This window comes from Moschus berezovskii, chromosome 3, assembly GCF_049115385.1.
Source record: "Moschus berezovskii isolate FMDL1 chromosome 3, NW_MosBer_1.0, whole genome shotgun sequence".
In the NCBI taxonomy this organism is placed as follows: domain Eukaryota; kingdom Metazoa; phylum Chordata; class Mammalia; order Artiodactyla; family Moschidae; genus Moschus; species Moschus berezovskii.
This window is the reverse complement of record NC_142462.1, coordinates 116,337,284-116,350,980: the sequence shown is the minus strand read 5'-3', so window position 1 is coordinate 116,350,980 and position 13,697 is coordinate 116,337,284. Positions and strand designations below refer to the sequence as shown.

Here is a 13,697-nt window from a genome sequence, read left to right as displayed (position 1 = left end):
TCTCAGATATGCAGATGACACCACCCTTATGGCAGAAAGTGAAGAAGAACTAAAGAGCCTCTTGATGAAAGTGAAAGAGGAGAGTGAAAAGGTTGGCTTGAAGCTCAACATTCAGAAAACAAAGATCATGGAATCGGGTCCCATCACTTCATGGGAAATAGATGGGGCAACAGTGGCAGACTATTTTTTTTTGCTCCAAAATCACTGCAGATGGTGACTGCAGCCATGAAATGAAAAGACACTTGCTCCTTGGAAGAAAAGCTATGACCAACCTAGACAGCATATTAAAAAGCAGAGACATTACTTTGCCAACAAAGGTCCGTCTAGTCAAGGCTATGGTTTTTCCAGTGGTCATGTATGGATGTGAGAGTTGGACTATAAAGAAAGCTGAGTGGCAAAGAATTGATGCTTTTGAACTGTGGTGTTGGAGAAGACTCTTGAGAGTCCCTTGGACAGCAAGGAGATCCAACCAGTCTATCCTAAAGGAAATCAGTCCTGACTATTCATTGGAAGGACTGATGCTGAAGCTGAAATTCCAATACTTTGGCCAACTGATGCGAAGAACTGACTCATTTGAAAAGACCCTAATGCTGGGAAAGATTGAAGGTGGGAGGAGAAGGGGATGACAGAGGATGAGATGGCTGGATGACATCACCAACTCTACGGACATGAGTTTGAGTAAGCTCCAGGAATTGGTGATGGACAGGGAGGCCTGGAGTGCTGCTGTCTATGGGGTCGCAAAGAGTCGGACACAACTGAGTGACTGAACTGAACTGAAACTCCCATGCCCTTAACAATATACAAGGAAAGGTAAGTCTTCTTTTGGAGAAGAAAATACATACAGACGTCAACTATATAGAGATGTCAATTACACTTCAATTTAAAAAATGACAACAAAAAAATGAATGATTAAAGAGCAAAAAAGTACACAGAAGTCCCCTGTTAGAAGATATAATAAGTGAAGGGCAAAAATATCCAACAATACAAAAGGCTATCTAGCTTCCCTGGTGGCACAGTGGTAAAGAATCCGCCTGCCCATGCTGGAGACGCAAGAGACGTGGATTCAGTATCTGGGTCCAGAAAAGCTCCTGGAGGAGGAAATGGCAAAGGAAACCCATGCCAGTTTTCCTGCCTGGGAAATCCCATGGACAGAGGAGCCTGGAGGGCTACAGTCCATGGGGTCGCAAAGAGTCGGACACAACTGAGCACTCACAAACACAATATAAGTAGGGGTCCCACAGAGGCCACCTCGGTATTCCTTCCTGGTTCTCCCACTTACTAACAGCAAGTCGCTGACTCTCTCTCTTTAATATCAACCTCATACAGCTGTGGGCAGGAAGGATGTAAAGTCTTTAGAACACTGCCTGCACATAGTAAATGCTCACTAAAAGCTATCTGGCTTCACCCTTGTCTAAACTGGTAATACTCAAACTTGGGGATGCTGGCAGTAACCATTTTGGGAGCAAGAACAGGCAAGTGCATTGATGCAGAAGCGGGTACATCACTTGCCTCCAAGAGGTGTCCCAAAACAGCAGCCGACTCCCACGGCACAGCCCACCGTCAGCATGTCAGTGTAATAGTATGGCTGCTACTAGGGGACAGACAGAGGGCGAGAGGCAGGGAGGGGAAGGCGGGCAGGAGAGGAAGGCGGGCAGGCAAGGAGGGGGACAGAGAAGGAGAGACTTGAGTCACAGGGAATCCACCACAGGGGCCCCATCTCCCCAGTGCCCTCCCAGGCCAAGAGAAACTCAGTTAGTTTGGCAAATAGGAAGTGAACTCATAGCGCAAAGCCAAACATAGAAAATGAACCGGTTAGGCAAATTTAAGGATGGCAGGTAAGCCTCAATGGTCACCAGAGAGGGGGGCTGGTGTTAACAGGACCATAAGTGTTAACAGGAAAGGGCTTTGGACAAATGGCAAGGAAGAGCCAGCAGCTTCTAAAAGAACACACAGCCCTCTGGTGTAAGAAAATGAGCGATTCGGGATGTGATTCGGGGTCACTCCCTGAACGGCCCACCCCATCCCCCTTCCGCAAGCAGCCCCACCCCCACCCCAAAGCTTATGAGAGCACCCCTCTCCACAACCCCTCAGGCCAACTGGGATAGGGAGGAAGTGAAACTTGCCTCCGACTGGGGCTGCGAAGCAGCAGCCCACGCCCACAGCGCAGGCCGACACCAGGAGGTCAAGCTGCCCAGGCACGGTCTGCAACAGAGGAGCGCGCGGACGAGGCGGTGGAGGGCTAGGGCGCGGCCGGAGCGCACAAGACGCGGGGCGCAGGACCAGGACCGACAAAGGGACGGGGCGGCCCCCAAGGGAATCGCGGAGGGCAACTGACACGGGGCGGAGGAGCGGACCATGGGCGACCTCCCCCAACCCCGAGGCAGCGGCCGGATCGTGGAGGGAGGGCGTCAAGGGACCGGCAAGGGCTTAAACAGCGGCATCGCGTGGCTGGAGGAGGCGGGCCGGGGGCACCTCGATGCAGGCTGCGGAGCGGGGGTTAGCGCAGTGCCCGGCTCAGCATCGCGGCCAAGGCAGCCCAGCCCCGCGCCCCAGCCCCGCCTCCTTTGCCCTTTTCAGCCTTACCTCATACACCCCACAGAACACCGACATGAATTTGCTGAGGATGGCCGCGCAGATGCTGGCAATGTGAACAAAAGGGCCCTGGGAGAGAGGAAGGGGACGAGGGGTCAGGGGCAGGGGTCGGGTGGGGGGGCTTGGTAGCATTCTTGGACAGACATCGGTTGCTCCGGACACTGTACCAGGGGCTAGAAATACAGCTAAGATAGAAGTTGTGCCTTCGCAGAGGTTCAACCCAGGGAGGAAGGGCGGTGATGTCCAGCACATTATCATTTCAGAAAATTCTAGAGGCTGTGAAGAAACTGACTAGTCAAAACTATGGTTTTTCCAGTAGTCATGTATGGATGTGAGAGTTCGGCATAAAGAAGGCTGAGTGCTGAAGAACTGATGCTTTCAAACTGGTGCTGGAGAAGACTCTTGAGAGTCCCCTGCACTGCAAGGAGATCCAACCAGTCCATTCTAAAGGAAATCAGTCCTGAATATTCATTGGAAGGGCTGAGGCTGAAGCTGAAACTCCAATCCGTTGGCCACCTGATGCAAATAATTGACTCATTGGAAAAGACTCTGATGCTGGGAAAGATTGAAGGCAGGAGGAGAAGGGGACGACAGAAGATGAGATGGTTGGATGGCATCACCGACTCGATGGACATGAGTTTGAGCAAGCTCTGGGAGACAGGGAAGGACAGGAAAGCCTGGCATGCTGCAGTCCATGGGGTTGCCAAGAGTCAGACACGACTGAGTGGCTGAACACGAGAAAAAAGAGAGAAAAGACAAGGTTGGGGTGGGGAAGGTCATGGCTGAGTAGGGCCTTGATGGACACGAAGGCAGGAGCCGTGGGGTTCTCAGTAGAAGAATGTTCCAGGCTGAGGGCACAGCAAGTGCAAGAACCTGGAGCGGGGCAGACTTGGTGGCTGAGCGGCAGAAAGTTCCTTGTCACTCCAGCACCAGGAAGGAGGAGTAGCCTCGGAGGACAGAGAGGAGCCTAATCACCACAGGCTCTGGGAAGTTAAGTTTGGACTTCATTTTGAAAGGAATGGAGGGACTTGTCGGGGGCGGGGGCAAGTCCAGAGGTTAAGACCCTGCACTTCCACCACAAGGGCATAGGATCGATCCCTGGTTGGGGAACTAAGATCCCATATATCGAATGGCCAAAAGAAAAAAAAGAAAAGAAAAGTCATTTGAAGTTCCTAACCAGAGGGCAGTTATTTCTGATACCATTTCAAAAAGATAACTCTGGTTGCAGCAGGGCAAGAAGTTACATGTAACTTCTTACAAGGTTACAAGTAACCTTGAAGAAAAGCAGAGCCTCTTTTAGGTCTCAGTTTTCACAGGGTTTGTCTGGATTGCTAAGGCAGTGGTTCTCAGCTGGGGGAGATTCTGCCCCCAGGGGACATCTGGCAATGTCTGGAGACTTTCCGATTGTCACAACGTGGGGCTGCTGCTGGCTTGTAGGAGGGACAGGCCGGGGAGCTTGCTAATCATCCTATAAATGCACAGGATGGCCGCCTAGATCCAAGAATTACTCAGCCCCAGATGCCAGCAGTGAGTGCCCCAAAGGTGAGACTGCCCTAAGCTACTCCCAGCTCTGATGTTTTTGTCATTGTGTCCCAGGTTGAGGACCTTCCCTGGTAGCCTAGAAATCCCCATGGTCCCAACCTCCCCACTCCCACCAGCTCCCTCTAGACTCTGTGGCGCCCTCTGTTGGAGGGCCTGCCCAGCTCACACCGCAGGAACTGGAGTCTTACCTCTTTCCCCACAGGAATGCCACTGCCCAGTCCTGCAGTCAGAGCCACTACCTTGGCCACGAAGGCCTTGAGGGTGAGATACTCCTTCAGGACCACCCCGCGAAGAATTGTCTTCATTTCAGGGATTCCAGAGCCTAAAAGCGTGTTGTTGTTTTGTTGTTGTTGTTAAGTGATTTTGTGCAAGTTTAAGCTGGAGGTTAAAGGTAGATAGACATCCAGACAGTGAATATGGGGATGGAGTGAGAGGTCTTGTGGTGGCGGCGGGGGGTGGGGGTGGGGGTGGTGAGCGTGTAGAGCGGGACAGTGGCAAAGTCGAGAACAGGCCTGGGAGGGAGGGGAGGAGGGGCATGCGAGGTCTACAGGCCCTTGAGATGCTGTGGGTTATGGTGATGGTGATCCGCAGTGGGATCTGGGAACTTCTCACCGACAGCCTGGGGAGAGATGAGCTGGCAGAAGAGGGCGCTGAAGAGGATGAGGATTAGGGGGAAGCCGACCCAGACCAGGAACTGCAGAGGCAGGCTGGGCTGCATCTGGTAGTAGGACCACTTGTAGGCTGCGGAGACAGGCGTCCGGGCTCAATCTTAGGAGGATGGACGGCGTGTCGGTGCTGCCCCCATGCCCGCAGCAGGGAGAGCCGTGCTAAGAGCATGCTCGAGTGGCCACTGTCCCCATTGGACCTCAGAAGTGGCTCTATTCTCATTTGACTTGTGGGGGGATCTGAGCCGGGGGAGGTGACATGACCCATCAGAGTTCCCACCACCTGTGGGAGGTCGAGTGGATGGCAGTGCAGCAAACCACAGTCTGTGGGCACCTCCTTAGAGGCTCTGGCACGAAGGGCTCCTGGGACTCCACATGTTTCCAGTTGCCCGAACTGCAAAGCCCTCGGAAAACTAGCACAAGCTGGTCACCCTACGAGAGTGGCGCCCACAGCCTGGCTGATAGAAAGGGGCAGGGAAAATGGATCTGGGTCTGGTGTCCCTGGACTAGAGTCACACCTGTTCTTCTCTGAGCACCATCCCAAAGCTCCCCCAGCTTACCCTAGGTGGAAACTCTAGAACAACCGCAGTATGGGGAGGGCTAGGGGGGCAAAGGGCCACGTTACACCTACCCTGAAGTGTTTTGGCACTGACATAATCCATGCACCAGCTAACCAGAGCCATCAGGAGCCCCAGAAGCACCAGAAAGATCCAGTCTTCCCCTAACTTTCTTCTCACCACGAGTCCCAGGCGGTGCATACAATCTAGGAAAAGAAAGGACAGAGGACCAGGTAACTAGTCACTGCTCTGGGTGTGTGGCTTAGGGCTGCGAGCGGGTGGCCTCTAGGGGTCTTGTCTGTATGTCTCATTCCCTGAGTTTCTCCTCACCTCTCTGCCCTTCAGAAGGCACCAGAGTCCAATTCCCCTGTGGCTACTTGATTCCCTTCTAAACTCTGGTTTCTTGGGGCTGTGTGGGAGGGACGGTGGGAAGGACTCAGGAACCATGTCTTTTCCTTGGAGGAGGGCTTTGGTGCGCAGATGGGGACCGTGAATCAGAAATACTCAACGAGTCTTTAGAGTTACTGCCCTAAACCCTGTACGTCTTTCCTCTCCAGACACCTCCATTCCCCTGTCACCTTGACATTTAGAATAGTGATCCTCATCCTTGCTGTCCATGGAAGCGCTGGAGCCCATCGTCTTGGGCATCTCGGTGTCCTCCTGCTCCTTGCCTGAGAACTGCCCTTTGTGATGGCCATAGATCTGGATAGAGGGAGATGGGAAAGGTCTGTCTCATTGAAGAGTCAAAAGAAATAGAAGGAAGTATATAGAAAGAAATGGCAACCCATTCCAGTACTCTTGCCTGGAAAATCCCATGGACAGAGAAGCCTGGTAGGCTACAATCCATGGGGTCACAAAGAGTCAGACATGACTGAGCAACTTCACTTCATATAGACCCACAGATAAATCGAACAAACAGCTTTTTAAAATCCTGGGTGTTTGGTGCTCTGTGACAGCCTAGAGGGGTGGGATGGGGTGGGGGGGTGGAAGGGAGGTTCAGGACAGAGGAGACATATGCACACTTGTGGCTGATTCATGTTGATGTACAGTAGAAGCCAGCGCAACATTGTGAAACAGTGATCCTCCAATCAGAAATAAATAGACTTTTTAAAACCCTGGGTGTTGACGGCCTCATGCAGGGTCACTTGGGTCATCAGTGCCCTCCACTCCCTACCATCCAGGTACACAGTTCCCACTCCTCGCCCTTATCCGTCCATCCACACCCCTGCCCATCTGTACTCATCTCTCTCAACAGCAGCCTTCAGCAAGGGAACCAATTTCTACTCTGAAGCAAGGATACGAGAACTGCGTCAATGACATGTTCTGTGTGTCACTGCTTCCTGCTTCTTGGCCCCTCTGTTGTTTCCCTGGACCCCCCTCACACTGACATGGACAGGTTAGCAGGTGACTCCTGGTGGCTCTTTGCCTTGGTGTGTCTAGCTTGAATGAGGCTCCTTGGACGCCCTGCCAGGCTCAGAGAAAACCCATCCACGTCCCCTTGTCGTGTGCTTGTAGGCACAGACTGGACCCAGCCTCCAAAAGGAAGGTCAGTCTACTTCTTCCCGAAGTAGAGTGTGTGTGCTTGAGGTGTGCGTGTGTGTTTGGGGTGTGCGTGTGTGTTTGGGGTGTGCGTGTGTGTTCGGGATGTGCATGTGTATTTGGGGTGTGCATGTGTGTTTGGGGTGTGGGTGTGTGTGCACGGTATGCTAACTCCTTTTAGCCTGCCCCACCTCCACTGCACTAACTCTGTCCTCTGGGGCCAGGGTCAGGCCAGGCCACGTTGCTGGTTCTCGGAGAGCCTGAGTGGAAGAGATCTGATTTCACAATACGAGCAGTCGAGTTTATGCCTGAATCCTGAGCAGGAGACACTAATACCCTGCTCTGGGATGAGGTTAGTGACCGAAGGGAGCCGTGTTTTCCTCCATGCCCTCCCCAGACCCGAGAGAAGATACTTCCCACGGGGGCCAGCACATGGGCTGCCTCAACCCACCTTAGGTCCCAGGCTGGAGGAGATGAGAAGCGGGTGCTGCATACCAAACCTGGGCTGGGAAACACTAAAAGAGTCCCATCTGGGGACCTCCCTGGTGGTCCAGTAGTGAAGAAGCCACCTTGCAACGCAGGGGTCTCAGGTTCAACCCCTGGTCAGGGAACCAAGATCCCACACGCTAAGCCACAACTACTGAGCCTGCAGGCGCTCCAGAGCCCAAGCCACAACCAGAGAGTCTGTGTGCCACAACGAGAGATCCCGTGTTCCGCAGCTAAGACCCAACGAAGTCAAATAAATAAATACATTTATAAAATAAAAATAAGAGATAAATCTGTGCCGGCTGGACTAGGGCTCACCATCTGAGCAGGGCTGGGAGGGGAAAGAGAAGTCAAGGCTGAAAGGGGCATATTGTCTGGATTCGTGAGTGTAGGGCCGGGGATGGGAGGATGGATGCAAAGATGCTGACAGTAATTAATCATTGGGCAAGGGGTACTTGGGGATTCATTACACCACTATACTATTTTTGTATAAGTGTGAAATTTCCATAGTAAGATTTAAGCATAGAAACACGGAAGTCCGAGCTCCCCTTCTTTGCACCTGCCCAACCTGACTTCCCGAGTCCCTTCAGCTTTGTGCTGGCATGCTCAGTTTGCTCGCCATCACCAGAAGGCACCGTAACCGTACCTTTTACTAAGTTGACATCCCTCTCAGACCACATACCTGGTGACAGAGAGCCCAGGGCCACGAGGAGGGGTCTTTCTGTCCAACCCAGAACTGTGTTCCAGGCTACCTTATCCAGGAAGCCTGCTCTGACTCACCACTGGAGCCTCCCCTGGCTTTTGTGCCCTCACCCCTCCCCCTCCAGCTGATTCTCCAGGAACTGCCCCCACCCACCATCCTCAGGACAGGTCAGGATTGAGACCTGGATTCTCTGGACCCCTAGCACAGAGGTCCCCAGCCCAGCCCTCAGCTTCCCTACCCTGCCTAGACCCCCATGTTAAACGAACACAGTCCACCCCTCATCAGCTAAAACATTTTTAAATCCTGATTTCCTGGTTCCCCCCGACAGGTTCCATCCTGTCCCTCTACAGACATGTTCACTTGCGGATCTTAACCTTTGTATTTATCTGAAACAAACTCTCAATCTGTCCTTCAGGGATGCCCCCACCATCACTGCCCTTTCCTCAATGTCTACACCTGACAGACATTTACCCTGGACTCATTGGAAAAGACCCTGATGCTGGGAAAGATTGAAGGCAGCTGGAGAAGAGAGCAACAGAGGATGAGGTGGTTGGATGGCATCATCGACTCAATGAACGTGAGTCTGAGCAAACTCCAGAAGGCAGAGAAGGACCGGGAAGCCTGGCGTGCTGCCGTCCATGGGGTCGCACAGAGCTGGATGTGACTGAACGACTGAACAACAAACCCCTGGTTAGTTCAGCAGCACCCCTCCCACCTCACCGAAATCAGAGCTCCGTGTCTCTCCAGGTGCCACCGCCTCGTGGGGCCCCACTTGATGAAGCCTCCCACCTGTGAGTTTGGTTACATCCCTTTGGCTCATCTGACACTGGTCTACCTTGGGTCACTGACCATGCTCTTCTGTCCATTTCCTCCCTTTACGCCCACCTTTCTGCTTCTGCGGAAGTGCGGATGTGTGTGTGTTCTGCCGAGGGTGGGAAGGGAGAATCTGGCGGCGCCTGTGTGCAGGGAGAGGGTGTGAGGACGGCTCAGGCACAGAGGTGTGGGCTCCTCTGCCAGTCCCCTCGTGGAGGTTATGTAAGCACGGGCTGGGCACCCATGTGTGGCTCTGCCTTCTCCCCCCAGATTCGGGGGGTTCAGTTAGTAAAGCTTGTGTTCAGGAACACGTGTGTCTCTACAGAAGGTGCCCACCGGGCTGAACCCAGACCTTTAAAGAATGTTCATACTTGGAACACACAACCATGTACTTTCTTAAGTTAGAAGATCACACTGCCCCCTCTCGCCACCTGCCTCTCCATTTCCCCCGATCCATGGCTCCTCTGGCTCCTGGACTCCACTGCCCCCTCCGCTGAGGACTTTACCTGTGTGGGGTGGGTGTTGGCACGGGGGCCTGCGTCCCTCCGGAGCCTGTGCTGCAGACCCCCGTTCTCGGAGGGCAGTCCGTAGCTGGTGCAGTGCTCAAAGGGCATGTACTGGTATTGGGGGGCGCTACCCCACCAGCTGGGCTCGACCCCATGCCGCTGGGCCCCCGACGGCTCCATGCTCCCGCCCCCGGCCAGGCTTCGGCCTGCCGGCCCCCACCCTCCCCCTAGAACAGCTCCTTAAGCCTGTCCTCCTGCCTGTCCCCAAGGCGTCTGGGGCAGCGTGCCCACCCCCGGCTATTTATAGCCATCTCTCCGTCACATGACCCCCCCACTGCCACATCTGATCTGCTTGGGGTCGAAGCAGGTGTGAGAGCCGTGCGGGGGAGGAGTGGGGACAGGAACCTGGGGGGCAGTCCCACAGGGAATTCCCCCAGCAGGACAGGCACCGTCCCCCTCCTGCGTCACGAAGAGGATTCCAGCCCCAGGCCACTGGTCTGGCTATAAATACCGTCCAGATCAGGGTGGAAGGCTGCTTGGAGTGCTTTCGGACCTGTGTGCTCCCCGAGTCTGCACCCTCGAAGCAGCCCACCTCTTTTCTTGCATCAGTCCATTCTTCCGTGGGGACATAGCGGTTGGGAGCTGGGTGGAGTGATTCTGGGTCCGGAAACACTGGGGAGGAGCTCACCTGGGCGAGTAAGCGGTGCCTCTCTGCCGGCTTCTCCTGTGGGCTTGTCTCCAGCTCTGGGTCTCCCCCAGGTTTAGTTCTCATCTGTCAGACCAGCTCTCCCAACCCAACCGATGTTCAGCTTTCTCTTCCAGCACTGCCTTTTCTTGTCTGCCAGAGGCTGCTAGTGATGCTTTGGGGTCATACCCTTGACCGCACCTTTATCACCGCTGGGCGTGGGGCGCAGGGGTAATAGCCCTGGGTTCTGGCATTTCTCCTACTTCCCAGACTGATACATGACAGCCACGCCAGCAGCCTGGATGTTCAGGAAGGGACTGAGCTTCCATTTAGCACAAGCATCCCTGGGAGGGCTATCAGGGCAGGTGAGATAACAGGGGAGGAGGGGAAGTGGGGCGAGGGAACAGGGGAGCCCACAGAGAGACGGGGGTGGGCGTTCCTCATGATGAGCCCGGCAGGCATGAGATGACAGGGAAGTACCCTGCTATTCTTCCCTTTTCAGGCCAATAAATAATTTTTGGCCAAGGCCAAACTACTCTATCTGGCATTATGCTTTTTTTTTTTAGACCAATTTTCCTAGTACAGTCCTTCCCTTGTGAACTATTCACTATTGAAGGAAAGCTATAAACATGAGCCAATGTGTGGTTTGGGATCCATCACCAAGCAAGCTCTGTCCCAGGGACTGCAGGGTAGGGACAATGAACGTCTGGTGTACAACTGAAATTTGTCCCGGGCTAAATGGGACTGTCCAAAGCAGGTGGAAAGATGAATACCATTAAGAGCACTTTTGCTAACATAAATCTGAGGACCTGTAATCTACCCACAAAGATGACAAATGTGTATCATTTGAGGCCCTGGACGTACTGTAACATCTCCCTTCTCTCCAGGCAGAAAACAAAAGAGATCTAATGGGTTGGTGTGAGATGAAAGAAACACTTTAAGCTTTTTTTTTTTTTTTAAATGTGCCTATTTATTTGGAAGTGTCGAGTGTTGTTTGCAGCATGTGGGATCTTCATTGCGACATGCAGAATCTTCTGTTGTGGCACAGTCTCTAGTTGTGGCACAGAGTCTCCAGTTGTGGCGCACAGGCTCAGTTGTGGTGAATGGGCTTGACTGCGCTGTGGCAAGTGGAATCTTAGTTCCCCGACCAGGGATCGAACCCATGTCCCCTGCATTGCAAGGCGATTCTTAATCACTGGACCATTAGGACAGTCCCCCAAAGAAAAACTTTAATAAAGAAAATAGATTGCCAAGAAAAAAGAAAATAGATTGCCAAAATGAAATTATTTTCTGGCAGGGAGGGGGGCTTCAGAAACAGAAAAGATTTCCACCCCTTTGTGGAGATGGCTCCCCTGAAAGTAGTCAGTTTTTGCAGGAACTTGATAATTCCAAGAAACAAGTATCTAACACAATTGTTATTTCTCCAGTGTTCATGAGAAAATCAGGTCCTGGTTGTGGATCCCAAAATTTGAAGGCAAGATCATGGGCATTAAGAAAACCCTCCCAGGCCACCAAGCCACCTGGAAGCACCAGCTGCAATTCTAAAAACCAGACTCTGAAATCAAGAGGGTCAAGGAGCTCTCCAGCTGCTAGCTCTGAAGGGTAAGCATTTGAGAGTAAGGATCTTGAGTCTTAGCTCAAAGATTAAAATCTCCTGGGTTATCATCCTGCAAGAGAACAATAAAATAAAATATAAACTGTGCCCATCCCACCCCCAACACCCCATGGGCTCAGTGCTTTTATTTGGAAGGCCACTGATGGGTTTCTGGGGAGTCTTTTGAAAAGCTCCTAAATTTGGAAACAAGTTCACAACCATGCATTTACCTATGGTATGTATACTGAATAAGGTATGTATTCTTTGGGGTTTTAATAGAATTTTTTGAGGTCCAAGCTTAAAACTTATAAACCTATAGGCTTGTGGAATTGCTATTTGAAGGAAGGTTGCTGAAATGACCGTCCGGGACACAGGTGCGTGGGAGTGTGTTGGGGTATAGGAGGTTGTGAATGACCCAACTCCTTGGGACTCCCCGTATCAATTTAAGCAGGAACTTTCTCCCTGGGTGACACCCTTGTTTTCAGATTCCCACCTCTTAAAGTCTGGGCTCTCCAACTGTTGGACAATACACCGTATTATTCTTAAGGGGCTTTTAGTCATGACTTGCCCATTCCACATCAAGCCTAGCATGGGACGCCTGACCACCAACTTCCTGAAATTTCCTCCAGGCAACTGTAACTTCCTCTGAACACACTTCTCTGTAGGTGTCCTCACTGGTAGTCATTTCTCCTCTATGCTTACTGAACCTTGCCTGCCAGATCTTTCAAAAATGCCTGGTCCCTTCCCTCCCCTGCATATGACGCCTTCCTAACACTGGACAGGGCTCTTTCTCCCTCTTCTGGATTTTTGAACACAGTACACTTTTCCCCCTGTTTTCTGCCCAACAAGGGCTAAAATGGAATAGTCTTTCTTTTGGTCTCAGGCTCCTTCTCACAACTCAACGGGGAAAATCTATAGGCCCAAAAAGTAAGGAGGGAGGAAAAAGAAAAAAACCTTTTGCTAAGAAAAAAAGTCACAGAAGCAAAATTGTTGAACTCAAGCTAACAGATTATTACCCATCCTGGCCTCTGTTTCCTTAGAAAGGCAGTTAACTTGAGGGTTATGGAGAGAAAAGAATGGACGTTAAAAGTCAGTGTCTGCCCCAAAGTGAGTGCTGAATGTTAACTTGTGTTGTTAAACTGAAGTTCACGCTGAGATGGTAGCAGCATCTGTAACACATTAACCCCAAGTGATATACCACGCACCCTCCCGCCTCATCCTCACAGGGTAGCATCTTTCCTTCAAGGCAGCAACGATTTACCCGTGTTTAAATAAGGGCGAGGTTAGGTACCTTAGCCAAGGTTTCTGATACCTTAAAAGAACAAGCCAGTATTCAAAATCTATTTAATTCTGGAGTCTGTGTCCATAAAGCTAGCTTTTCTTTTTTCTTCTGTATAAAGTTTCTGAGCCTCATTTTCCACTTCTGAAGAACCAGGGCGAAGGCACCCTCCTGGCTTGTGGGAGGATGGTGTAAAGCTGCAAGCACAGGGCCTGGGAGACGCACTGAGTGTTCGGGCAGCTGGAGCTGTTAACATCTTTGCCTCAGACCACTTTCTCCTTCTACCGGAATATCCCACTTGCTCCATTTCTTCCTGTTATTCTCTTCCCTATCATGGGAGACGGGATGGGGGGGAGGGCAGCAAAGAACCACCCCCAGTTCTGGAAGGGGGATAATTTTAGAAGAGAATCCCCTGGCAGAGGACACGGAGCTGTGAAATTCAACCTGACGCCCTTATCCAAGGGCGGGACGGGGAGGACAGGGAGTCCAGCTCAGCAGATGCTGCTCTGTAAGCCCTGAACACACCCACCTCCCACAGGCTGTCTTCCCACTTGCTGCTCCAGGGCCCTTCCCTCCAGAGGTACCCGGGGCCAGCCTGCTCCTGAGGCCTTTGCCCTCAGTGTTCTTCAGCCAATGCTTCAGCTCAGCTTCATCCCTCTTTGTTCTTCCTCCTCTAGGTTCATAGACAAGCTTCCCTCCCCCAGGGCCCTCATCAGCTCTCCCACCACAAAGCTCC

General features: G+C 52.2%; 1 protein-coding gene across 3 annotated transcripts in view; it reads right to left on the bottom strand.

Annotated features, from left to right (window-relative positions):
• Positions 1–9,661, bottom strand: part of CLCN1 (chloride voltage-gated channel 1) — a 38,591-nt gene extending 28,930 nt beyond the window's left edge. Inside the window, exons 1-8 of one of the 3 annotated variants that reach the window (XM_055421412.2) lie at positions 9,404–9,661; positions 7,087–7,155; positions 5,935–6,058; positions 5,431–5,562; positions 4,747–4,875; positions 4,323–4,456; positions 2,584–2,661; positions 1,510–1,588 (exon numbers count right to left, since the gene is read on the bottom strand). In XM_055421412.2, coding sequence (XP_055277387.2) covers positions 1,510–1,588; positions 2,584–2,661; positions 4,323–4,456; positions 4,747–4,875; positions 5,431–5,562; positions 5,935–6,058; positions 7,087–7,155; positions 9,404–9,583 — 925 coding nt within the window. In that variant the 5' untranslated portion in view covers positions 9,584–9,661. The remainder of the gene's footprint in view (positions 1–1,509; positions 1,589–2,583; positions 2,662–4,322; positions 4,457–4,746; positions 4,876–5,430; positions 5,563–5,934; positions 6,059–7,086; positions 7,156–9,403) is intronic. The other 2 variants (XM_055421413.2, XM_055421414.2) reach the window with 2 other exon arrangements.
• Positions 9,662–13,697: the final 4,036 nt, after the last annotated feature.